Below are 24,793 nucleotides of genomic sequence, written 5' to 3' on the forward strand. Positions count from 1 at the left end.
ATAAAATAATAATTTATAAATTATCAAGGGTTCATGAGGGAGGGGGAACGGGGAGGGAGGGGAAAAAATGAGGACCTGATGCCGGGGGCTTAAGTGGAGAGCAAATGTTTTGAGAATGATGAGGGCAAGGAATGTACAAATGTGCTTCACACAATTGATGCATGTATGGATTGTGATGAGTTCGTTGTATGAGCCCCTAATAAAATGATTTTTTAAAAAGACATGGCCAAAAAAACCCTATTGTAGGGAAAAAAAGGAAGAAGGGTTGGGGGTGGGGAGGGAAGGGATAAAGAGGAGCTGATATCAAGGAGTTCAAGAAGAAATAAAATGTTTTGAAACTGATTGTGGTAACAATTGTATAATATTGCTTGATGTGAATGAATTAAGGAATATTATATCTGTAAGAGCACCCAATACAATTATTTCAAATAAAGTAATTCATTAAAAGGAATCGGAATGGAAACAAGTTCCCCGGGGAAGAAGGACAAGTGGTGTTAGACAGTGGGGATTGCAATTAATGACAAAATGTGTATGAGTTGTTGAATGCAGAACTGATACGGTATGGAACCCTTTACCCAACTCATTAAAACGTTTTTAAAAATACCAATACTCTTGTCTGAGTCCTATTTTGGTGTCTTAACAAAATAGGATACTTTGGTACTGGGAGTGGGGGACATTTTGAGGACAGGGCAAATATCCAATTCTCCACAGAACTCAAGTGGACATCTTTCCAAATCATTGCGACTTTGCAGCACGTTTGAGAGGGCTACCCCCCAGAGCAATCGTTTTTCGATGGGGAAAGCATTTTCAGGAGGGTCAGGACGACTTCCAAATAAGGCAAGAAAGGGAAGGCCATCAACCGGGGCAAATGGAAACTACATCTAGAAACAAGTGGAAGTTGCATAGAATTCCCATTGGTGTGATGGCTGAGGTTGGGATTGCACACAGGGTTCGGCGTTTTCCATTTCCAGCAAACGTCCTGGCCTCTTGCAAAAGCGGACTCTATGGGTGTCCAAAGCACCGCGCAAAGACCAGCTAACTTCGAGGCTCGTTTAGGCAGGAGCAAAGCTAATCAAGATGACATGCTATGGGAAAAACATTTTCATCTGGGAACAAGTCTTGGATTTATCAATATGACCCCATCAAAACAATAGGTTCTGTGGGTGCCTGCTGGGCCAGTGACATTCAAAGCAAAGCAATCAACCTCGCTGGTTATGGCAACTGGTTTAGGTAATCAATTTTTTCCCCCTGTTTTTGGCCTCCCCTCTCCTCCTTGTCCCCACCTCTATGCCCGGCCATCTTTTAGGCATCAAAGTCTTGTCTTTTGGTGTACACACATTTCTTGCTGAGTTTGCTTATAATAACAATAGTGATATCATTTTCTTTGTAAGATTGACTGAGCTTGCTAAGCATACTGTTCTCTAGTTTTGTCCATGTCTTGTGGTGCTGGGGCCTTTTTGTTTTTAAAACTGATACATAAAATCCCATAATATGAATGTACCAGAGTTGTTGTTTTTAATCTATTCCTCTAGAGTTGAGGTTTGGGGCTGCGTAATTCCATGCTTTTGCTATTGTGGAAATTGCTGCAATAAACATAGGTGTACATGTTTTTTCGTGTTGTATTCTTCATTTCAAAAAGGTCGTCTTGAAAGATTTTTCTTGAAGGTTACAGCAAAGTCATAAGGGCTTACTGGCCCTTGGGAAGGTTTTCCCAGCAAACCAGTGCATCTGCTTGTTCTCGGAGGGCAGCAAGGGCTGTACTAGAAGTTCAGTGGGAAATCTTTCCCGATCTACCTGACAGCACTGATCTTGGCCTCTCAGACTCTGCTCCCCAGACTCAAAGAACATTAAGAGGGAACACAATGTGAGTCCTTTGAGGATGCCCAGACTGCCCCTCTGAGGTGGCGTTCAGTTGAATTGCAGAGTGCTTTGGGGAAGAAATGAAAGCACCACCTCCTGAAGGGTACAGACCTCGGTAAAGGTCATGTGAGAAATAACAGCTCTACCTTTTGCTATTTTTTGGTTGAATCAAGGTTTCTATGATTTTGCAGCAATGTGTTGGGACTTAGCCTTGTATATGTGCTTCAAATGGCAAGCAGCATCTTTATGACTTCTCCTTTAACCAGCACAGTGTTCTACACGGACGTGCAGCATTCCCAGTCTTACATACGCAGGCACAGCCATATGTATTTTTATTCGAAAGCAACTTCAGGACCGTTCAGAATTATTCTAGACCACTTCAGGTGAGGCTCAAGCCTCCAATCCCTGTGGCACTACAGATTCCTGTGTTCACACCGATCTGAAATAGGCATAGTACCACGGAAGCCCACTTGCTGCCATTGAGTCAATGCTGACTCATAGCATCCCGCTGTGGGTTTCTGAGACTGTAACTGTTTACAAGAGTGGAAAGCCCAGTCTTTCTCCCACCACGTAGTTGCTGGTGGTTTCGAACCGCCGACCATGAGGATCGCAGCCTAACTTGTAACTACTACACCACCAGGGCTCCCTGATGGTCGCAGAAAGACCCAAGAATAAAACTCAGTTATTGCCATTGGCATAGAATCTACAGGATCCCTTGGAGTTTTATGTCTGCTTAAAATTGAAAGCAGTCCAACAATGAACTTCAAAGTGTATTTTTGAGGTGTGTACCAGAGCCTATAGGGGCAGTTTTCCTGTCACACAGGGGCACGACCAGCCCAAAATTGACTCCATTGCGTCCAACATCATTCACCAGAGTCCTAGGTCAAAACCCACGCCAGGTTTGTAGGAGTGTCGAGTGTCGAGGAACATGTGCATTGGAATCAACCCGAGTTGGGTTGGACAATCCCCGAAGCACTGAGACTTGAGGGCCGTTGCTTAGCTTTTCTAAGCTTCGGTTTCCTGATGGCTAAAATGGGCATCATCAAGGGCCCTAAGAAGCCATTTCAGTGGGGTGCATGGTTGCATGGCACTTGTATGAGAAAGTCCACCTGCTGTTATCACTATTCCCGCTACTATTGCCGGGCCAGTTCCCAGCATGCACTGAAAAGGGCCCCCTGCTTGGGTTCATGCTCTGCTGCTGCCAGCTTGAAACATTTTAATGCTTTTGACCAAGGGGTCCCTCGTTTCCATTTTGCACTGGGCTCTGCAAATCCATAGCACACAGTTTGTAGAGATGACTGGGGTACACCCTATAGTTATTACTGGCACTACCAGGGGTAAAGCCCTACTAACTTCTATCAACCTGATAGAGTTTTCAGTTTGATGGACATGTGTCTCTGCTTCCTGTCGGCTTCCCCTGACCTCCCCATCCACCCTCACTCCAGCGAAGGCTATGGGGAAACACAGCTGAACAAATGAACATCAGCTGGATGGAGGGAGCAAACCTGGCCTCACATTAAGCCATGTTTTTAAGTGGACCTTGAACATGCACTGTCCTTTCACTGCCAAGTGCTTCCTTTCACTGTGTGCAGATCATTTAAGGGCTTACCTCTGGCTCACTAAAAGGTTGCAATAGCCAAATCTCCCACATTGATTTGGTTGGTAAGACTCCAGCGCCTTGTCCCTTCACCTGCATGAAATGCACACGAGACCCAATGCAAGCCACACTACATGACACCAAGACGTCATGAAAGCCACACTTGGTTATCATACATTTATTGTTAACATAACACCCCAAGTTCACATCATGTACATTTTCCAAAGTTGAAGATCCTTAACCAACTCTGTTCTTCACAGACTTCACGACAAGTGTGAAAAAGAGGCAGGAAGGTTAGCTTGAGTCTACAAGTCAAACTCCAAATATAGGACACCCCCGGGATTTATGTGTGTGCAAGGATCGATATACATAATGCCCCCGATGCATAGCAAATGAATGAGACTCTGAGTAAAATATGAGCACAATTTGTTCGCACGTTATCATGAGAAGACAGAAGGCATCAAATATATACTTAGCTGTTACGCATTTTAACTGTTCGATGCACCTGCAGTGAAAAAATATACATTTTGTTCTTTAACTCTCAAAGTGAAAATAGACCATCAGCTCAGTCTCTCTCGTTCCCAGTAGCTACAAAGACTAAGACAGCACGTCTGGCCTCTGACTCCCTCAAATATGGCCTTGAACTAAAGACCAAAAGGAAGGTGGTGTTAAAGGGGCGACTTGGTCCCCAAGATGGGTGCAGCTGAAGCTCCCACACAAGACCAAAACTATACAACTCAGCCTGCCCAACAGCCACACAATGGGGCGACTGTTTCCATGGTCCATTCCCCAGGAAGAGTTCCTTGAAGATGCTCTGTGGTCTAGTTCTGTCGGCCAAGAGTGCACTTGGGGAGTCCCTACGGCAGTCCCCACGATTCCAGCTCAGTGCAAGCCTCCTTAAAGACTAAAGGGGTGGGTGAAGTTAGAGTACCCAACCCCTACTTTCAACCTTCTCCACACAGTCAAGAGATGCGCTTACCAGCAAGGCAGGAAAATTTACAAAACATGACAATGAAACATGTCCCAATTGTTGAGCACAGAGCAAGGCTTGAGTAGGTAGCACAATAGAAACCTGGCGATACAAAATGTTTAGCAAAGGCGTCTTTAGCATCAGGTACATTAGTAAATGCCTACGATGCCTGGAACGTCTTACCCACACTAGCAGACTAGTTGTTTCAGGGCATGTTTAGGATTTGCTGATAAGGCTGTCTCAGAGAACCTTCTTTCTGGAAATGGAAGCAACAGCTCCAGTGTGTGCTGGCGCGCTTTTAAACGTCTGCCACCTCCCATCGGCTGCCCTGGGCATTCCCCATAAGCAGGTCAGGTGACTAGATGCTCTTTTCACGATAAACAGGCAACGCAGGGGGGCTCCAGAGGGATAACCTTCAGATAGCCATGACTTACTGATATCTCCTCGAGCCTGGGAAAGGATGGCAAAATATGCTGGCTCCAGACTCCCAAATCCCCAAGGCCTTCTTACTCAAAACTGCAAGCCTCCTTAAACAAAACCCTCAAAATGAAACAGGAGAGTTAACTGAGCCTTGGAAAGCAGAGTTTCAAAGAGCACACTTGAAACACCGTCAAGTTGGAAAGACCTTCTAACTGATAGTTCATTGTCACGTTCGTGAATGTTCCAGCCCCAACCAACGAAGGCTGACTTGTCAAGAATATAGGAGGATCTGACTGCTAATAAATGTAATGAGTTTTTTTTCCATTTTAAAAATCACATTCCCTTGGCAATATCTAGTCGGGAGGTGTGATTCTAGTGTGTGCTGAACAAAATGTTTTCAGCTCGAAGGTGTTAGAGTGTAGCTGAGATCCTTCCAACTACTAGATCGGAGAAAATATTTTAAAACACTGTTTTAATTGGGAGACACTCTCCGTTCTAGATTTGAACTTATTGATCTCCTGAGTACACATCAGCTATTACCAGGGCTGTGAGATCATTTAAGGAATCATTGAGAAATAGACTACAAGATTGAATCACATCTGAAGAGAAGAATGCTTTACGATGGTTCAGACACTGGTAGGAAATCAAAGGAAATATCCTGTTTCTGATTGACTTAGCCCTCCCTCCCGCCCCCTCCCCACCCCCACACACAAAAAGCTAAACTTGAACATTTGGGACCTAAAGAACCAAAGATATATTGAAGGAAAATGGGAACTTACTACCATATTGAGTTCATTTTGATCACAGTAGTCTATTTTAAAGAACAAACTCCCATAAGGAATACAGGAATGGAATCCATGCAAACCAACAGCAGCTGTCTCAGGTTCTGCCAAGACACTCAGACTAACACACTGCCTCGTGGAAAAGGTGAGGTGCTCAGAAGTACAAGTGGTTCTTTAGATGTGATCTTTCTGCTTCAATCCAAGAGACAGTTCTAGGCCCCGAACTCGTTAAAATGATTGCATGTTTTAAGGCTGATTACGTCAATAAAATTCCACCTGGTTGTTTGTAGTATTTTTAGTATTGCTAGAAGCTGAAGGATGTAAACTCAAGAGTCCATCAAATCGGACTGGTTGGTATTGCAACTCTGTCAATAGTTACCGCTTTCGTTAGAGTCTTGGGCAGACTGGTTTCTGCACATGAAAACGGATGGGTTCTCAGCTCGTAAAACATCTCCAGAGATAGGAAGATGGATGAAGCTTTGAGCTAAGTGACCTCCTCTCCTAAACAGGCCCAAAGCACTTGTCGACAATATCTATAAAGCACCTCAGACCCCCCCCCCACCCCCAACTAAGTCAAGTGCCTGCCTTGGCTATCACACACATATCCAGATAGTTACCTTGTGGTTTTGCTTCAGGCCTGCTGGAGATAGAGGCAGCAAAGGCAAGAGAGGCCACATACAAGAGACATCGGGAAAGCTAAGAAGGTCACTATAGCTTCTGCTGTGCTTCGATCCACGGGGCTTGTAGGACCTCCCTATGGGAAAGGCCACTTAATGATCGGGTCACTAAGGCCCCCATGGGTGGGGAGAACACTGACCTCCTTCAGTCTGCTGATTTTTGCCCAACAGATATGTCTCATTTGGGTGGTATTTTCTCAGAAAGGTATGATGATGATTTGAATAGCCAGCCTTCCTAAAAAGCAAACTAGACAGAGGCTCACAGAAGCACAATCATGAGTTAAAGTCATAAATTACCAAGTACACACCAAGAAAACAGAAACCAGGGAAGAGCACTCTTTTAGATACTACTACTAACATGTGCATACATACACACAACTGCTTTTTAAAAAACTACTTCTAAATAACTAGTTATGTGGGGTTCACAGTTAGGCCCAGCCAAGGTGGTTGGGTAGAGATATTATTGGAGTGTGCTTTAATGCCAGATCTCCCTCAAAATGCAAGTGAGACCCTATAATTCAGGAGGCTGCGATTGTCCAATAAAAGCTTGATTGCTTTTCTTCCTGAATGAGGACCAAGCCAATGAAACAGAATGTCTTCTACTTTGGCCCACTGGCCTGATGGGGAAGATTAAAAAAAAAGCAGGTCAGTAGTGTTGCAAGGCACACCATAGACTAACACTCCTTAGTTGACACACCTGGTTAATGGCTATGAAGTCTTCGTCTGGGTGTGGACATAAGTACTGGGAGATGATGAGCTAAAGTGCACATGCTACACACAGCCTGTGAATCGTCTACCCCAAGAAGACAGTTTAGAAAATGTGTAACAGCACCTCCGAGCTCCGAACCTGGGAAAAGCGACCACTTAAAACTGTGGCACTGACCCCTTCAACCTTAGGGTGGGTTTTACCTCATCCCAAACCTTTCCAAAGGGGAAGGAAACAAACAAACAAACCCCGAGAGCGCTCAGGGTTCGTGATTTTCAGAATCAAATCCATTCCAAACTCATAGGTATGCACAGACTAGAATCAACAGTCCCCCACCCCTCCTTTGGAAAAACACTGTCTGTTTGCACCCTTCTCTTCTGCCATTAGACTATTAATAAAGTTTGACACTGGAATATGCAAGCCTCGAATCAACACCTACTTTTGCTAAAAGCTCTCACGCAGCTCTATCGAAATGGAAGAATGAATCCCACGTACTGTGATCCTATCCCAAACCACTTCCCAAAGGACTCTAGGCATCCCGCATCCCTGTGGCCTGAGAGTGGCCAAGAGAGCACGATGCACTAGGGACAGGACTTCCTGCATGAGCCTCCCAAAGTCAGGACCACACTGCTGGGCCCTGGTCCTTGGCTCAGTCGGCTCCTACTTTCAAGCTGGGTGCCAAGTTCTCCCAGATGAGCTCGACTGCTCTGCAGCACCTCCCCTGGAGCAATTTTGTTCCTCTGCATGGGATCTGACCCACTGCCTTCCCAAGGACATACATCACAGAGAACAAAACAGGCATGTATCCAGTGCAAGGACGGGCTGGCTTGCTTTCTGTGTGTCCAATCTAGTCAGAATCCAGGTTAAAATAATAAAGACAAAACCAACTACCAAAGGTTGTTGGGTTGTTGGTAATAACCACTGACCTTCTTCCCCCATTTGGAACCCGCCCCCTCCCCTGTCCAAACAAGCAATGTTTACCCATCCAAACAGCCTCATCAGCCTCTCGTGTCTCTTGGGCAGTTTCCAAACGCATGCATTTACATACAGATAGGCTGTCCTTACGCAGGATAAAAGTCGAGATCTGGCAACTATTTATTTAATTTTATAGGGCGAGGCAGTTAAAACAGATTGCTCATGCCCAAAAATTTACATGAAAGGACTGAGTTATCTGGGTTGACAGCCCATCTTGGCCAAGTTAAACAGATCATTGCCCAAACCTCTGCTTTCCAGAGGTGCAAAGACCCAATAAGTCTTTGACCTTCAATAGAAAACAATAGCCATGTATTATTTATACGTAGATATAATATCAAAATGGCACTCGAGAAGCAATTTTTGGCAGACAGTGGTGGAGGGCAGAGCGCCAGTCTAAATCCAACGCTGCGGTGTTATTTTCCGGGTGTGTTTTTTTAGTATCCTCATGCCAGGGACTCTCCAGTTGGAATCCAAATTATTCAGGAAGCCAACCTACTGTGTGTGATAGACATACCAAAATAAAACAAGCATCCTGAAGGTACTTGGCTATAAGATGCTTGTACAAACCATAACTTCTTTAGCTAAAGAATACGCTAAGGGGTTTTTTTTTTTTTTTTTTTTTTTTTTAGTTTGCTAGAAGGTTGATTTTTGGTAAGGAGCAGAAGCTAACATCTCGAAGGCGTACTCAGAATGGGGGATACAATTCTACTGCTAATTGACATTTCACTGTAACCATCAGTTGAAGTGCTCGCTCGCTCTCTTCTGTGTCTCTGTCTCCCCACTCTCTCTTTCTCTCTTTTTCTTCCCCATCGCAGTCTAATGTACAGGTGAAGTGCAAGAGAAAAGGTGACATGGATTCTACTTCGGCTGCTCGCAGCTCTGAACACGGACATCTAGGGCAGGAGTTGGGTTGAAACATTTGCAGGGACGGTCTTGGCAAGGAGGGTCATGGGAACCTTGAGGAGTCAGTCACAATACGGTGACGGGGCGAAGTTGTTCCAGTTGGTTTTCCAATGCAATCCGTTCCTGGTGAACCTCCTGAGTGGTGCAGAGCAGAGAAAAAAAACAAACGGAGAGATAGGTCATTCCCTGGATTCATCCCCACTGCATCAGGTCCTCACAGGGGAACCCCAAAGCCAAACAAGCCGAACTCACCGGCATCCAGTCGATGGCCACTCACAGCAACCCTGCAGGAGAGCATAGAACTGCCCCCCCAGGGGGGGTTTCCAAGACAAGGGCTCTTTACAGGAGTAGAAAGCCCCATATTTCTTCCCAGAGTGGCTGGTGGTTTCGAACTGCTGACCTTGCGGTTGGCAGCCCCACGGGTAACCACTCTGCCACCGGGACACTGACAGGAGATGATGTCATGCCAGAGGGTTAAGCTATTTGGGTAGAGTGTGACCTTCATTCTCTGTTAGCCCTCACTTGCTTTGGGGCCTTCCGGACAGACACGCTACGCTTTTCAAGCTGCTCCTCCTCTGACATCACAGTCTGGTACAAGAGGGAGACCTCTGAAATGTGACCCCGGCCCAAGTGCTGTGGCATCATCGTCTGAGAAGTAGGCTCCTTCCCTCCAAGCTCCCACTCCTGGCAGCTGCCCTGAGGCCGGGCACAGGAGAATGGAGGAAAAGGAGGCCTCAGCGTGCCCAGCCCCAGAGCTGGAGAGGGGAGGGCTGCTCCGGATCTCCTTCCCTCCACCCACAGTGCTCGCTTCCCTGCAGGAGGCCGAGTAGAGCGTTCAGGTCAGACTACTGGGGGTTGGGGGCGGTGGTGGCTGCAATTTGGGTCCTGTAAACTCTGGGCGCCTTCTTCATGTTTCCTTTCTGGAGTTTTCAGACAGGTGTTCGTGCATTGTGGAAGGAGAGAAAGATCCAGTTCTGGTCTTTCAACAGCCGAATGAAAAGCCAGACAATAATACCTTCTTCTAAATCAGTGGTTTTCAACCTTCCTAATGCCATGGCCCTTTAAGATGGTTCCTCATGCTGTGATGACCCCCCCTCAACCAGAACATTATTTTCGTTGCTACTTCATCACTGTCATTTTGCTACTGTGATGAATTGGGCGACCCCTATGAAAGGGTCATTCAACCCCCAAAGGGGTCACAACCCACAGGTTGAGAACAGCTGTTCTAAATTCTAAAGGAAACCATGTTCCAACCTAGAATTCTTCACTCAAACTAAGCGTGGAGGTAAACTCGTCATTCTCAGACAAGGAGGGTGGCGGGGTGGGGTGGGGGTGGGGGTGGGGGTGGGTGGGGGTGTTCCAATTTTAAAAATCTCCCTTTCCTCCTCCTTTTTCTTAGTAATTGACAAGAGCAAGTACATCACGAAAGATGACGTGAGACACGAGAAATCTTCTCCGAAGGAACGCCTGCAGACAGGGGTGAGGAAAGACCACAAGAGGGCCCCTGGGCCCCTGGGCCCCTGGGCCCCTGGGCAGGAGGCAGCCAGCAGAGATGGGATCCAGTGAGAGGCTTCTCCAAGAAGAAGGGGTTGAAAGGGAGGAACTGCTGGAGCTACACCACTTGAGAAGACATGCAACAGCATCCGCACGGCCTGGGGCTGCACTGGTTTTGAGTGCAAAGGAAACTGAGTGCATGAGACCAACAAGACCAAGGCCGACTCCAGGGAGAGCAAAGTGCTCTGCAAGAAAAGAAGGGCCATTGGGTGGCCCCCTCTGGCTCCCTCTGCTGGCTATGACCAGTAGTAGCAAAGGCGCGTCATGTCAAGGGGAGGCGATAGACACCGCCAGAATCCGCAAAAAGAGGTAAAAGGAAATTTTAGTGTAGAAGGGACACAAGTTGAGAAGGGAAACGCTCCAACAGTGATGTGATGATCAGAAATCTGACAGAATCACAAGCCAAAACAAAATCACAAGCCAAAACAAACTCGTGGCGACCCAACAGAGCAGGGTAGAAACACCCCGTGGGTTTCTGAGATTGGAACTCTTTACGGGAATAGAAGCCCTCGTCTTTCTCCTTGGGAGCAGCTGGTGGCTTCAAACTGCTGACCTTGCGATGCGCAGGCCAAGGCATAACCACTGCGCCACCAGGGCTTCTTAGTAAACAATTTGAAAATGACATTAAGAAAACTATTCCTTTTATAACTCCACTACCATGGAGTCAATTCCAACTCATACTGACCCTGCATAGGGTTTCTGAGGTTGTAGATCATGATGGGAGCAGCAGCCTCACCTGTCTCCCTAGGAGTGGGCTGGTGGGTTTGAACTGCTGCCCTGAAGGTTAGCAGTCCGATGTTTATCCAATAGGGCCATTAGGGTGCCTTCAATTTATAATAATTTTACAAAATACTTGTGATTGAAAATTTGAAAAGACATGTAAGACTTGTACAGTCTTAAGAACTACTGGAAGAAATTCTAGAAGACCTATGTAATTAGAAGAGAGAGACTCTGGTCATGGAGTGGGAGACTCGGTATTATTTACATATCAAAGTGGGCTCATCCACCCAAAGCATACGCAATCCTACCAAGTCAACTCTGACTCATTGCGGCACGATCAAGGGCTTCCAAGCCTGTAAATCTTTATGAAAGCAGACAGCCTTCACTTTTGCCCCCAGATCAGGCGGTGGGTTTACTCTGCTACCCTTCATTTTAGCAGCCAATGCCTAACATATATTGTTACCAGCACTCCTGTAATTGAGCTATAGACTCATGGAAAATCCTGTACCCCTCCTAAATGTCCCTCTTTCTGTTTTTGTTTTACTTTTTTCTTTTTCGTTTTACAGTTTTATTAGCACATAATCCATATACCATATAATTCAATCGCTCAATTATATCAGGAAGAATTGGGAAATCATTACCACGATCAATGTTAGAACACCACCCCCCATTAAATCACCATTAAAAAGGAATTGCATAATCACATTCAGTTCTAATGCTCCCTACCCCTCCTGCCTTCATAGTTTGCTCCCCAAATCCCCTCACCCTCCCCCATCTCCCCCCACCATCCCTACATCCCCTACAAACCCTTGCTTCAGTTCTTAGCACTATGCATCCACTCCTTCTGTGCTTCAAAAACTGGTAAACCCAACAGAAGCAGTAAAGAGCAAACACGAAATAACATGGTGAGGATGAACCGATAGTAATATAAAGATAAAAACATAAACAAGGAGTGAGAAAGAAAAGACCATCCTCAATATTTTAACAGCCAGGTCAAACGTCCCTTTTGTAGAAATTGGCACAATTCCAATAAGATCCCTGTGGAATACCAAAAACAGACTTTGAGATCAGACTCGATCAGAAAACATGCCTAAAAGTCAATGAAAAGACCCGGGACTATTTCTAGGCTTTTATTTTTGTCATTGTTGTTGTTGTTTGTTTTTTTAGGTTTCTTTTTTTGTTTTCTTTGCTCTGCCTTGTTTTTGTGCTTATTATTGTCTCTGCAGGTCTACCTAGATAAGATAGGCGGGATAAACAATCCAGAGAAGAAAACAATGAGACCGATGTTTCGGGGGGCGAGGGGCAAGGGGACGTGGGAGAAGGGAGGTGGGGAAATAAAGTGGGTGTTAACAAACCCAAGGACAAGGGAACAACAAGTGATCCAAAATCGATGGTGAGGAGGACATAGAATGCCTGGTAGGGCGTGATAAAGGGCAATATAACCGAGATGAATTACTGAAACTCGAATGAATGCCAAACATGATAGTGGGACAAAAGGAAAGTAAAAGGAAATAGAGGAAAGAACTAGGAAGCAAAGGGCATTTACATAGGTCTAAATACAGGCATGTACACAAGTAAATATATGTATATATAACAATAGGGAAATAGATCTATGTACATATATTTATATGTTAAGTATCAAGGTAGCAGACAGACACTGGACTCAAGTACTCCCTCAATGCAAAAACACTTTGTTCTATTAAATTGGCATTCCATGATGCTCACCTTCCCGACACAATCACTGAAGACAAAACAGGTGCACAACAAATGTAATAAAGAAAGATGATGGTGCCCAGCTATCAAAAGATATAGCTTCTGGGGTCTTAAATGCTTGAAGACAAACAAATGGCCAGGTAGCTGAGAAGTAACAAAGCCCACATGGAAGAAGCACACCAGCCTGTGTGATCATGAGATGTTCATGGGATCAGGTCTCAGGCATCAAAGACCCAGAACAAAAAATCCTCTCAATGTGGATGAGAGGGAGTGCTCAGTGGAGACCCAAAGCCCATCTGTAGACAATCTCCTTACAGAAGGGTCACAAGGAAGAGACGAGCCAGTCAGGGTGCAGTACAGCACTGATGAAACATACAGCTTTCTTCTAGTTCTTTAATGCTTTCCCCTCCCCACTATCATGATCCCAGTTCTACCTTACAAATCCGGCTAAACCAGAGATTGTACATGTGTACAAATAAGAGCTGGACACATAGGGCATCCAGGACAGATAAACCCCTCAGGACCAATAATGAGAGTAGTGATACCAGGAGTTGGGGGTAGAAAGTGGGAACCGATCACAGGGATCTACATATAACTCCCTCCCTGAGGGATGGTCAACAGAAAAGTGGGTGAAGGGGGACATCAGTCAGTGAAAGACATGAAAAAATAATAATTTATAAATTATCAAATGTTCTTGAGGGAGCGAGGGTGGGGGAGGGAAGGACTCAACTAGAAAGAAAAAAATTGTTTTGAAAGAAAATGTTTGATAATGATGATGGCAGCATCTGTAAAAATGTGCTTGACACAATGGATGTATGTATGGATTGTGATAAGAGCTATATAAGCTCCCAATAAGATGGTTTAAAAAAAAAGAGGTGGTTGTAAAAATTACTTGATTTTAAAACTTACTACAGAGTAACAGTAATGAAGATTGTGTCCTATAGGCATTAGGAGCAAGGATGAAGAAACAGATGAATGGAACAGACAAAGAACCCAGAAATAAACCCACACTTTGAGGTCAATAGATTTTTGACAAAGGCACCCACATAGCCCAAGGGAGGAAGAACAGTCTTTTCAAATAAATTGTACTGGCATAACTAGGTAGCCCTATGAAGAAAAACCAAAAACTGACCCTGACTTGAATTTCATACTATGCATAAAATCTAACTCAAGATAGATCACAGATCTAACCATGAAAGTTAAAACAATAATGTGTTTAGAAGACAACATCGGAGAGACTCTTCGTGACTTGGAGGTAGGCAAACTTTTCTTGGCTAAGAACAAGAGCCACAAAAGAAAAAAGTAAAAAAGAAGTTCGACCTCCACAAAATTAAAAACGTCTGCTCATGGAAAGAGCCCGTGAATAAAAGGAACCGACAGAACAAAGACTGGAAGGAGACCCTCACAACACACAGATGCCAAAGACCTGCCTCCAAGATCTGGGGGGAGCATCATCTCAACACCCCCCTACAAGAGTAAACAATCCATGTTTTCAATGGCCGCCAACATGTGAGATCACTTCATAAAACAAGTTATCAGAAAAGTCAACAAGCACATATGCAAGTGCTCAAAATAACACGTCACCACAAGACGCGCCTCGCCCCACCCACCCCCACCCCCCACCCGGAAAAAGAACAAGGCTCTTGGCAAGAATCTAGAACAAAGGGAACTCTTACCTTTGGGGGGAAATTCTGGCCATTTCTAATAAAAGTAATCAATTACACTTATATTCCCTACTAATTCGTATCCTAGGTATAGGCCTGCAAGAAAGGAGAGCATAGTTCCATGCTGACTTGTTCGAGACGGCAGTTTTTGTCACAAGAGCCCAAAGCTAGAAAAAGTCCAGCTGCCCTTTCACGTGGAAGAACTGGCACATTCGCTACACGGAATATGACCGGGCAACAAAAAGGCTGCACGGTGCTGCATGCAAGCAGACCGGCCATCGCCAGAGGAGGCTAAATGAATGAAGTGTTGCATCCAAGGCCTTACAAAGTCAGGACAGGCAATCTTCTGGTATAAAAGTTCACAGTAATGGTTGCCTCTAGGCGAGTGTGATAATGTTCTCGATCTGGATAAAGGTTGATAAGTATAAGCATTTCTGGAAAGACTCAGCAAAGGGACACTTAAGGTCTGTGCATTGAAGGGACTGAAATTTATATCCTAAGCAGAACCTGGGCAATTGCTGGACTTGTCCATGTGAAAAGTGTTGACTTGGCAAATGGTAGGTTACATAGTTGATAGATCTACTGCAATGCCTACTTGCAGCTGATCGGCTTCTCATTCACGGTGACTACTGGACAGAGTAGAACTGCTCATGAGTGTTTCTGAGGCTGTTAATCTTTTCAGAAGCTGAAGACTGCCTCATCTTTTTTCTGTCGAGCAACTGGTGGGTTCAAACTACCAACCCTTCAGTTACCAGCCCACTGCTTACACGCACCCGGCCATCAGGGCTCATTACCACAGTACCAACAAAAAAAATTATGAAGCAAAATTTAAAAATATTGACATGCAAGTTCATGGCATGCAAGTTGGAATATTTAGGAGGAAGTGTACAGATGGCTACAATTTTAAATACTGTATATATTCAAGTATAAGCTGACCTGAATATCAGCCAAGGCACCTCATTTTACCACAAAATTTCATTAAAAATGTGCTGACACCCCCCCACCACCACTATCATGATTCCAATTCTACCTTACAAATCTGGCTAGACCAGAGGATATACACTGGTACAGATAGGAACTGGAAACACAGGGAATCCAGGACAGATGACCCCTTCAGGACCAATGATGAGAGTGGTGATACTGGGAGGGAGGATGGGGTGGAAAGGGGGAACTGATTACAAGGATCTACATATAACCCCCTCCCTGGGGGATGGACAACAGAAAAGTGGGTGAAGGGAGACAGCATACAGTGTAAGACATGACAAAATAGTAATACTTTATAAATTATCAAGGGCTCATGAGGGATGGGGGAGCAGGGAGGGCGAGGGAAAAATGAGGAGCTGATATCAAGGGCCCAAGTAGAAAGCAAATGTTTTGAGAATGATGATGGCAAGAAATGTACAAATGTGCTTGACACAATTTGTACGTATGTTTGGATTGTGATAAGAGTTGTATGAGCCCCCAATAAAATTTTTTTTAATGTGCTGAAAACCTCGGCTTATACACGAGTATATACGGTATGTCAAAAAATAAGATGAACTGATGGATGGGGTTAACAAACAGATATATAATAAAACGCATACAGCATCTAGCAAGATCTTAATAGGAGAATCCAAGGAGTAGAAAAATGAATGATCACGTAATGATTGAACTTTCTTGTGTTTGAAATTTTTAACAAGCCCTTGTGGGGCAAAGGGGAAGACTATAAACAAGAAGTCGGGCAAGAAAAAGGCAGTAAAGAATGTGAAGGAAACAACAGTGAGGGAGAAAGCAAAGCTGAGAAGAATGGTGTCCCAAGCGTTCTGGGGACAGCGTTCTAAGGAGAAGGTGCAGAATGCTCTGAGAAGTGAGGCCCTGTTATATGCCTATGAAACGTCTGCCCCCTGGATGTGGCCCTACTGGTCATGCCGGAGTCGGGACAGGAGAGGAGAAAACCTTGGGAAAGATCCAGAAGAGGCTGGTGGGGAGGGAGCCAGCAGGGGAGAAGAGAAGGAATGATGAAAAGAAAGCAGTGATAGGGCCAAGGGGGGTGTTCCGGAGCAGGTGAGATGCCAAGTGGCCTTTGAGGGTGGCACCAAGGCCACCCTCCTTCCGCTGTCATAAGCAGAGCACCATTCAGAAAGGGTCTAGACAAGGGTTGGCCCGGGAGCTCTGGGGATGACAAAGAATGCAGGTGGCCTGCGAGCTGACATACAGCATGGAGCCTACACACCAAGGTCACCGGTCTTCCGCGGACGCACACGGAAAGCTCTCCTTACCTTGAGTTGCTGCTGGAGTTCGCTGTTCAGCCTGGCCAGCACGGCATTGGCCTCTTTATTTTTGCGGATCGCAGTCTGAATCGCCTTCTTCTGTTTGGAAGATTGTCTGCAGAAAGAGCACATCCATTCGAATGAACAGAGGAGCCAACGTTAGGGGACTCCAAAGGAACAGTCACAGGTCAGCAGGTGGGCGGCAGTCCCGTACCAAGGGAGACAAAGGTGTCTGGGATGCACTGTAGACACCTGGAGCCATTCCCATTTCACGATCCTGAAGAAAAGCTTTGAATTGGGGTTTTCCCAATACTTTGTGTTCTATTTATTCCCAACCACTCTAGCAGATATTTTCTCTGGACAACTAGTATTAACTGGGCGGCCCTTTTGGGGTAACATTCCAAAGCCCGGAGGGTGGTCCCGGTGGCCAAGTTTGAAGGAAAAGGATAGACGAACACGCTCTCTAGCAGCAATCCTACATTAATTTCAGTCAGCCTGCATGGCGCGCATTTACATGCCTGGCCTACATCTGTAACACTTGAGGAGAACATGGACTATTTTCACACCAGTTTTCAAACTCAGTCAACAGTCAATTGACTAGACAGATATAGCCAGGGAGACCCTGAGTTGCAGCTTATCCACTAGTGTCTGTTTTCAGCCTTTGCCCTGCCATCATTAGTACCAGTATCCCCGCTTCTCACTCAAAACTGTCCACATCGGAGATGAGCAATCAAGGTGGTTACCACAGATATAATCTAACGTTTTCTTTTTGTAATCACATGGCAGGAACACCTGAAAGCCTATAGCTCCTCGAGTCTCCTTCGACATGATTGAGAGACTTCAATGCCCTCCCACGGGCATTAAGGTAAGTAGCTAGCTATGGACTTCTCTGTCTGCGAGAGGAAATGCAGATCGTTTTAGGCGTACACACAGCCCCAGGCTGACAAGGAGTTTTCCGACTTGCTCCCCATTCTACCTTGACTTACTTTTGCACTGTGGGATGGGCTTTCACACTTGGGGCAGAAGCTGGTCCCCCAGCAGCAGGAGGGTGCTCGGGGTTCTCTGGAGCTTGATTCTCAGGTCTGAATTTCCGGCGGATGGGCTTTGATGGAGGCTGAGCATGTGGTATATCCTGTGGATTCAAAACAAAACAAGGAGGGGGTGAAAAATCAAAGGGTTAAAAAAAATCAAATGACTCTCCTCTTTGCCCGTGTCCACGCCCCAGTGGCCCTGTCTCCTGTCCCCAAGGCCAGGCAGTTGATCGAGATCCATCGCCAAGAATGACATGGCCGATTTCCAGCTCAATGAACACTAGAGAGGCAGATTCTCCCCTATCTGCCTTCACTTGTAAGGTGTCAAGCAGTCGATAGCCCTCTGCTTAATGAACCCTGGTGGCACAGGGGATTAAGCATGCAGCAGCTAACTAGAAGGCGGGTAATTTGAACCCACTAGCCACAGCCTAGGCAACCCTATGGACATCTACTCGGTCTTGTAAGGTCACTAAGAAGCAGAATTGACTGAATGGCAGTGGGGATGGGTGTTTTGGTTTTAATTTTTTATTGTGAATCAGGTGGGAGTTTCTGTTCCTGATCGTTTTTGCCTTCAACAACTTATCTAGCCTACCAATGGCTTCCCCTGTCCACTCCCGCCCTTAGGCTCATCCCCTTTACCCAAGTTAACGTAACACCTGTCTACTATCTAGTTTCTTAACTACCCCCTTCCTTTCCCCACCCCTGGTAACCAGCAAAGTCTATTTCTTGTCATTTAAAAGCTTTTCCTTGTTTTTGGTAATGTGTGTCCATGCATGTGTGTGTGTGTTATAATAGTGACCTCATATAGTATTTATCATTTTTTTGTGGACTTGTTTTAATTTTTTTTATTCTTTAAATCATTTTATTGGGGGCTCCTACAATTCTTATCATAATCCATACACACATCCATTGTGTCAAGCATATTCGTACATTTGTTGCCATCATCATTCTCAAAACATTTGCTTTCTACTTGAGCCCTGGTCCGTTATCTTTTTTTAAAAGTGTTTTATTGGGGGCTCATACGACTCTTATCACAATCCATACATACATCAATTGTGTAAAACACATGATCAGTTTTTGATGGACTAACTTCCCTCAGCATAACGTCCCCCAAATCTATCCAAATTGTGAGGTATGACTGTTTCGTCAACATTCTTTGCTGATGTGTAGTATTCCATTGAGAGTCCGCCCCAGAGTGGGTTTATCCATTTTTCCACCACTGGGCACCGAGGCTGGTTCCATCTTCAGCTCTGACGAACAGTACTGTGATGAACGTGGGTATGTATCCATCCTCTTGAGAGAAGGATTTCTGGGTTGTATGGTATTTTTATTCCCAATTGTTTGGGGGAGCACCACACCGCTTGCCACGTAAAACTCACCCGGACCCAGCACGTACCTCACACCTCCCGTTGCGTCTTCGGAGGCCCCAGTTTTGAAAGATGTAGAGGTCCTAGTCACCTAGGCCCATCATTCTCCTACTCCTGACTCTTACACGGAGGCAATCAAAGAGCTCCCCCCCACCCCCCAATGCCTTCTGGAAGGAGAAAGCTAGCCAGACGAGTGAGCCCTGGGAACGTCCCTCCTTGAGCCCAGGCTGACTGCCCATCCTCTCTGAGGAAAGAGGGGCCCGGAAGGCATGGAGTGGACAGGAAGACACATGGCATGGGGTCCGAGGACATGTGGACAGAGGGGCAGACATCGGCTGCAGGAAGCGCCCCTGATTCAAAGACAAGGGAGGAGAGTCTCATAGGGGTTTACTGTAAGGCACCTGCCCCACCCCCGGCACCTCCTGATGTAGCAAACCCCAAGGCTCCCCTGGTCATCAGATTGCCCTGGACAGTAGAGTACACAGCCCAGGAATCGACAGGACCTAACGTGAAGCAAGGCACCAACTGCTAGGCCCCCCAACATTCATGTTCACTTTAGGACACACATATTGCAGGATGACAGACTTGCCCGTAGCCCCATGCGGCCTGGGGTGGGGCTCGTGATGTCCTCAGGGCACTCTGCTGCCTTACTTACCTTCTTGGCAGGACTACCCTCCGCAGCCTGGGTGGGGCCTCTGCTCGACAGTGGGGGCGCCTCGGCCTCGGCCTCGGCCGGTTGTTCAGACTGGAGCAACAGAGAGCATAAACACAGAACTCAGAAACCACCAGGGAAACAGCCGACCAGGGGCTCAGGACGACTCCCTCAGGGAAAAGTCACTCGGGCAGGTCCCTCGATCCTCACAAAGGTCTCTGCCAGGCACTGCCACTTGCCTTCCCAGCCCTGCTTCCGGCCCTGAGGGACCTTAGGGTGAGGAGTCGGGGGCCTTTCTTCTATCATGGGTGCCTTAGAGGCCCATACCTGACAAGGTCACACACCAAAGATAAGAGGGCACGTGTGGAAACATAAATGGGGAAGACGATATAAAATGTACTACAAAAACCACCATCATGCTAGACCACCCCACCTGAAGAAATGCTCCATTTACAATACAGCTTCTGATAAATATGGGGGGCCTTCCAAATGTTTGTGGGGAAAAATGGAATTTAAAAAGAGTAATTTCCCACACATTTGTTAAAGCCCCCTTATATACCTCTTTACCTTATAAAGGTATAGAAACGAGAGAGAGAGAGAGAGAGAGAGAGAGAGAGAGAGGAGCTGGACAAGTGCCTGGTCTCTGAGCAGAAGCTTGAGGTCAGTGAGCATTCAGGACTCAGCGCAAGCAAGGCCCTGAACACAGAGCAGCTGCTCGCAGCCAGGTGCAAGAACACAGGGGACAAGGGACCAGGGAGAGCTCAGAGCTCCAGCACTTTCTAACTTCGGTGGCTACCGGTCAGTAATGTGAACTGTCAACGAGCTGCATCAAAACGCCTGGTCTGCTACCTGATACCCCGCCTCTGGCCTCGCTCCAGACCCTCACCTCAAGGGAATGCAGCAGAGCAAGCTGCCCTACAGTGACTGCTTCATCCCCAAGCTGACATTCTGTAACCTCTTGCCACGTGGTTTCTTCAGACACTATTGTCAAGGCGTGCTCCCAAGAGCACTACTGCTCCCCAAGGTAAGTCTTCCTTCCCCATCGACCCTCTAGCACCCTTGTCCATCTTGATTAAACTCCAGTCCCTGGCATCTGACCAGCCCTCATCTCTTAGATCACCTTGCCCTACTTGGGACCTTACCTCCCCTTTCCGATTGGAACGTCTTACCACTCACCTAGAAGCTTTCTCAAGCTTCTGGCTTCCGGTCTCCTGCTCAGAGGAAAGGATGCCTGTGAGGACCGGGCGGGGTTCTGCTGTGCATGCGCAGAGTCTCTCTGAGTCAGCATCAACTCAACAGCACCTAAGCCCACCGCCACTTTGGGTGGGAGTTCCAAAAACCACAGCTAGAAGTGCCGTGGTAATTCACCACACCACAGCCTGACGCTGGTGAATGAAATAAATATCTGCAAACAACGAACATTACAAATGGTGGGCCTTTCCCCCGGGCTCCATATGTTAACAACAACTACCCGGACTGAATGTGACAAGTCAGGAAAATGTGCTTTTAGCATACAGTGCATTGGAGCTGGAGCTAAGGCTCTGTGCAAAAATATTTATCTTGTATTTTAATATTACCATTCCCCTATCCACAAATGGCAAATATATTTTCCATTCCCAATTTACAGTGAAAAGCCTAAGAGGTGCTGTGAAGAGCATTCTGGGATTTTGCCCCTTCCTGGGGTTGATGGGACATATGGCCTTGCTCAGCTCAACTGGTCTCCCTGAAACGGGTACAGATCCAGAGAGGATAGCCCTTAGGATTATTCACCAGAAGAAGGGCTCATCCATTCATCTCATGGAAGGTACTTGGGAGATGAGGAGGAGGAAGCCAGGTGTACTTGATGCTGTGGTACCCAGATCCCCTTTATCTGGCTGGCTCCTCGGTCACTTAACCATGTCAAGGGTTAGCTACAAGGACTTACTCCTGCCTTCTTTAAAAAATTACCCTTGCTTGATGGGTACCCACTTCTCACCAACCCCTCCCAGCAGCACACAGACAATGACCAACTGATAGGAAGGTATAAAAGACCAGTCCTGTTGACGCCAGTCCTCCCTGTGTGGATTAGACCAGGGCCAGACTGGACCTGCAGTCACATTCTTGCTGAGCGCTTTCCTTTACCCTAGCTTGCTACCTTCATCTTTTTTCTAGAGTTTTCCTGAATAGTTCTCCCTCCACAAATCACTTTCCAGGACTCTCCATCTCAGGTGCTGCTCCCAAAGTCACGCCATAAAGTGCTCCCAGCAGGGGGAGGGAGAAGCACACATGGGTGGGATTTGGAGTCTAGCAATGGGGAGTGGGGTGGGGAGTGGGAGAAGCAGCTGGTGAAGTGCAGCAGGGGTGGCTCGTGCCTGGCCTTCCAGCCCATTGCCCGGAGGGTCTGCAGGTGACTCAGCACTCCCAGTGCAGAGGACAGAGGGACAACTCCAGCAGCTTAATTGCCAATGAGTCTCTCAACCCTGAAATCAAGAGGGTGGAAAGAAAAACCCATCAGCAGCCGTACTTTCGCTGACACCCTTGCTGCTCTGGCCAGGGTGGGCAGAAAAGCCTGGGCTCAGCAGGCAGTCGAGGTAACTGGTGGTGGCGGCCTTGGGGCATTTCCCTGCAAGTCATTACTTAGGGAATACAACCAGCCAGATCATTCCCAGCTGTTCCCTTCAGTGCTTGCAACGTCCCACCAACGTTCGGAAAGCCCAAGCGGGCCTGGCCTTCCCTCCGCTTTGCTCCTCTGACCCTTAAATCATGTGTGCGAGTACCTGACTTCTTGATTTATGTGAATCCTCTCCTCCACCTGGGATGGTTTCGGTTTCCTTTACCAAACCTTGACTGACACACTCAGGTTGAGGAATTTGGGGCTTTTCCTGAGGGCCCGGGGGCTGCTCAAGGATTCGTCAAGTCAGGAAATGATCTGGTTAGACTTGTGTTTTAGAAGGATTATTCTGGGCCCAGCGAGTGAAAGGAATTGGTAGCAACCCACACAGTGGTGATGGGATCTCAATCGGAAGGCTGAAGAAGACCATGAGACGTGATGGGCTTTTAAACAACTGTTGGGCGGGAGGAGAGTCCCATTGAAAACTGTTTGGCCTGGAGACCAGGAATGGAGGAAACGTGGTGGGTCACTCGTCTGATGGAGCTCAGCTTTCCATCTGGAACCGTGGCCAAAGGGGGGCAAAATATCTTCAGTCAAGAGGAAATTCATCTAGCACTGTAGAAGCAGAACACAACTCAGCAGGTTCACTCTCAAGCAGTGTGAGAACCGCCCAGCTCCCTCTCCCTATTGGCCATCTCCCAGATACCTAGGTTTAAGGGACTACTCACTAGTGCCACGGATTGCCTAGAGGACGGTCAACAAACTCTGTCTTAAAGAGCCAAAGAGCGGGCCACGCAGGCTCTGCTGCAATTCCGCACTCGGCCAGAGTGTGAAAGGAGCCGCACACGATATAAGTGGGTACGGCGGTGTCCTGATAACATTTTATTTCTAAAAACAGGTGGTGGGATGGCTTGGGTCTGTAGGCCAGAGTTAGCTCATCCCTCGCCTCCAAATTTACTGTCATTTTGAGTAAATCCGTACTGAGAGTGACCCTATAGGACAGAGTAGAAAACAGCCCTTGTCAGTTTCCCACACGGTCCATCTTCATAAGAGCAGAAAGCCTCATCTTTCTCCTAAGGAGCTGCTGGTAGTTTTGAACTGCTGACCTTGTGGTTATGAGCCCAAAGGCATAATCCACTGCACCAACAGAACTCCTTAAACTACTAGCCTAGGGGGACCGGGGGCGGGGAGAGGATTCGACGGGGAAGTTCAAGAAACACTGCATAGTCTTTCTGTGGGGGTGGTAACAGAAGTCCTGAAGCCCTCAGTTCCCGAATTTACTTGGTTTAAGTCTCTTCTTCTCATGTAATTCCCATTAGCATCAATGGATCATATGGGAAAGCCCGGCCTAGACACGGTCTGAGCAGAGGAACATCATTCCATTTCACTTGAATGCCACGCACCACGTTCTGGACCTGATCTTCCTGGAGGGGCATTCTCCACAATGGTTGTCAGACCTGACTTCGTGCTTTGGCCCAGAGTACAACCATAAGGTGCGCTTGGCAAGAAGGTCTCCCCCCACACCCTTCTTCTTCAAGGTAGCAGCTGCCCACTCCTTCTCTGCGTGACTTTATTCAGTGAGTTCTCTAAAACCTCCTGGACAGACACAATAAAAAGCATCCGTTTTAACGGTTAAGACAGATGAGAGCAATACTGATAAATTATGAATTTGTTTTCCTGGAAAGTAGCTTCCAACAACAGGTCTCAGGTTTCAGTTCTATGCTGGCAGGCCAGCATTACAAAGCCTCCCCCGCCCCCTCCCCCCGGGGCCACAGTGCTAGCTCAGTCCAGGTGCTCCCCACAATTCTAGCATGGGCCACTGCACACACACCAGCGGGTCTTTTGCTGGGCCAATTCCACTCTGCTCACCACTGAGCAACCAATCTTGTATAGTACCATTTTCATCAAAATGGTCTCTTGCTCAAAGCCCTTCAATGGGTCCCTAAGGCCTATGGCACACAATGCAGCCCCTTAGCCTGTCCTGAAAGGTCTTCATCATCTGGCTCCTATTTGTGTCTCCATGACTGTGTTTGTTTACCCATATACAACCCGCTCCAGACACACAAGCATTCCCTGCATCTTCAAACACCCCAGAAGTTCCTTCCCAACTCAAATTCTGTTGGCTCTACACCCTCTCACTCTGTGGTCCCCAGACACGACTACACAGCAGACATCTCTTGGGGTTTTTTTTTAATACATTATAGGCTTCTATACACTGTGCCAGACTTCCCTAGCCAGAATCTCTTAGAGTTTGGAGCATTCGAAATCTGTAGTTTAACAAATTTCCTAGGTGGCTTTTTAAAAAAAATGTAGCTATCCCAAACTAACTGGGGACCATTGAGGGTCCCAACTCTTTTTTTTTT

The 24,793-nt window shown here is 46.7% G+C and overlaps 1 protein-coding gene across 1 annotated transcript in view; it reads right to left on the reverse strand.

Moving 5' to 3' along the window:
- Nucleotides 1-8,083: 8,083 nt before the first annotated feature.
- The window catches only part of REPS2 (RALBP1 associated Eps domain containing 2), a 136,652-nt gene continuing 119,942 nt past the window's right edge, over nt 8,084-24,793 (reverse strand). Inside the window, 4 exon segments of the mRNA XM_045290744.1 lie at nt 8,084-9,025; nt 16,800-16,905; nt 17,777-17,922; nt 19,844-19,933. Coding sequence (XP_045146679.1) covers nt 8,957-9,025; nt 16,800-16,905; nt 17,777-17,922; nt 19,844-19,933 — 411 coding nt within the window. The 3' untranslated portion in view covers nt 8,084-8,956.

Source organism: Echinops telfairi, unplaced genomic scaffold (genome assembly GCF_000313985.2).
Source record: "Echinops telfairi isolate 266 unplaced genomic scaffold, ASM31398v2 ScPeMD7_53;HRSCAF=182, whole genome shotgun sequence".
In the NCBI taxonomy this organism is placed as follows: Eukaryota; Metazoa; Chordata; class Mammalia; order Afrosoricida; family Tenrecidae; genus Echinops; species Echinops telfairi.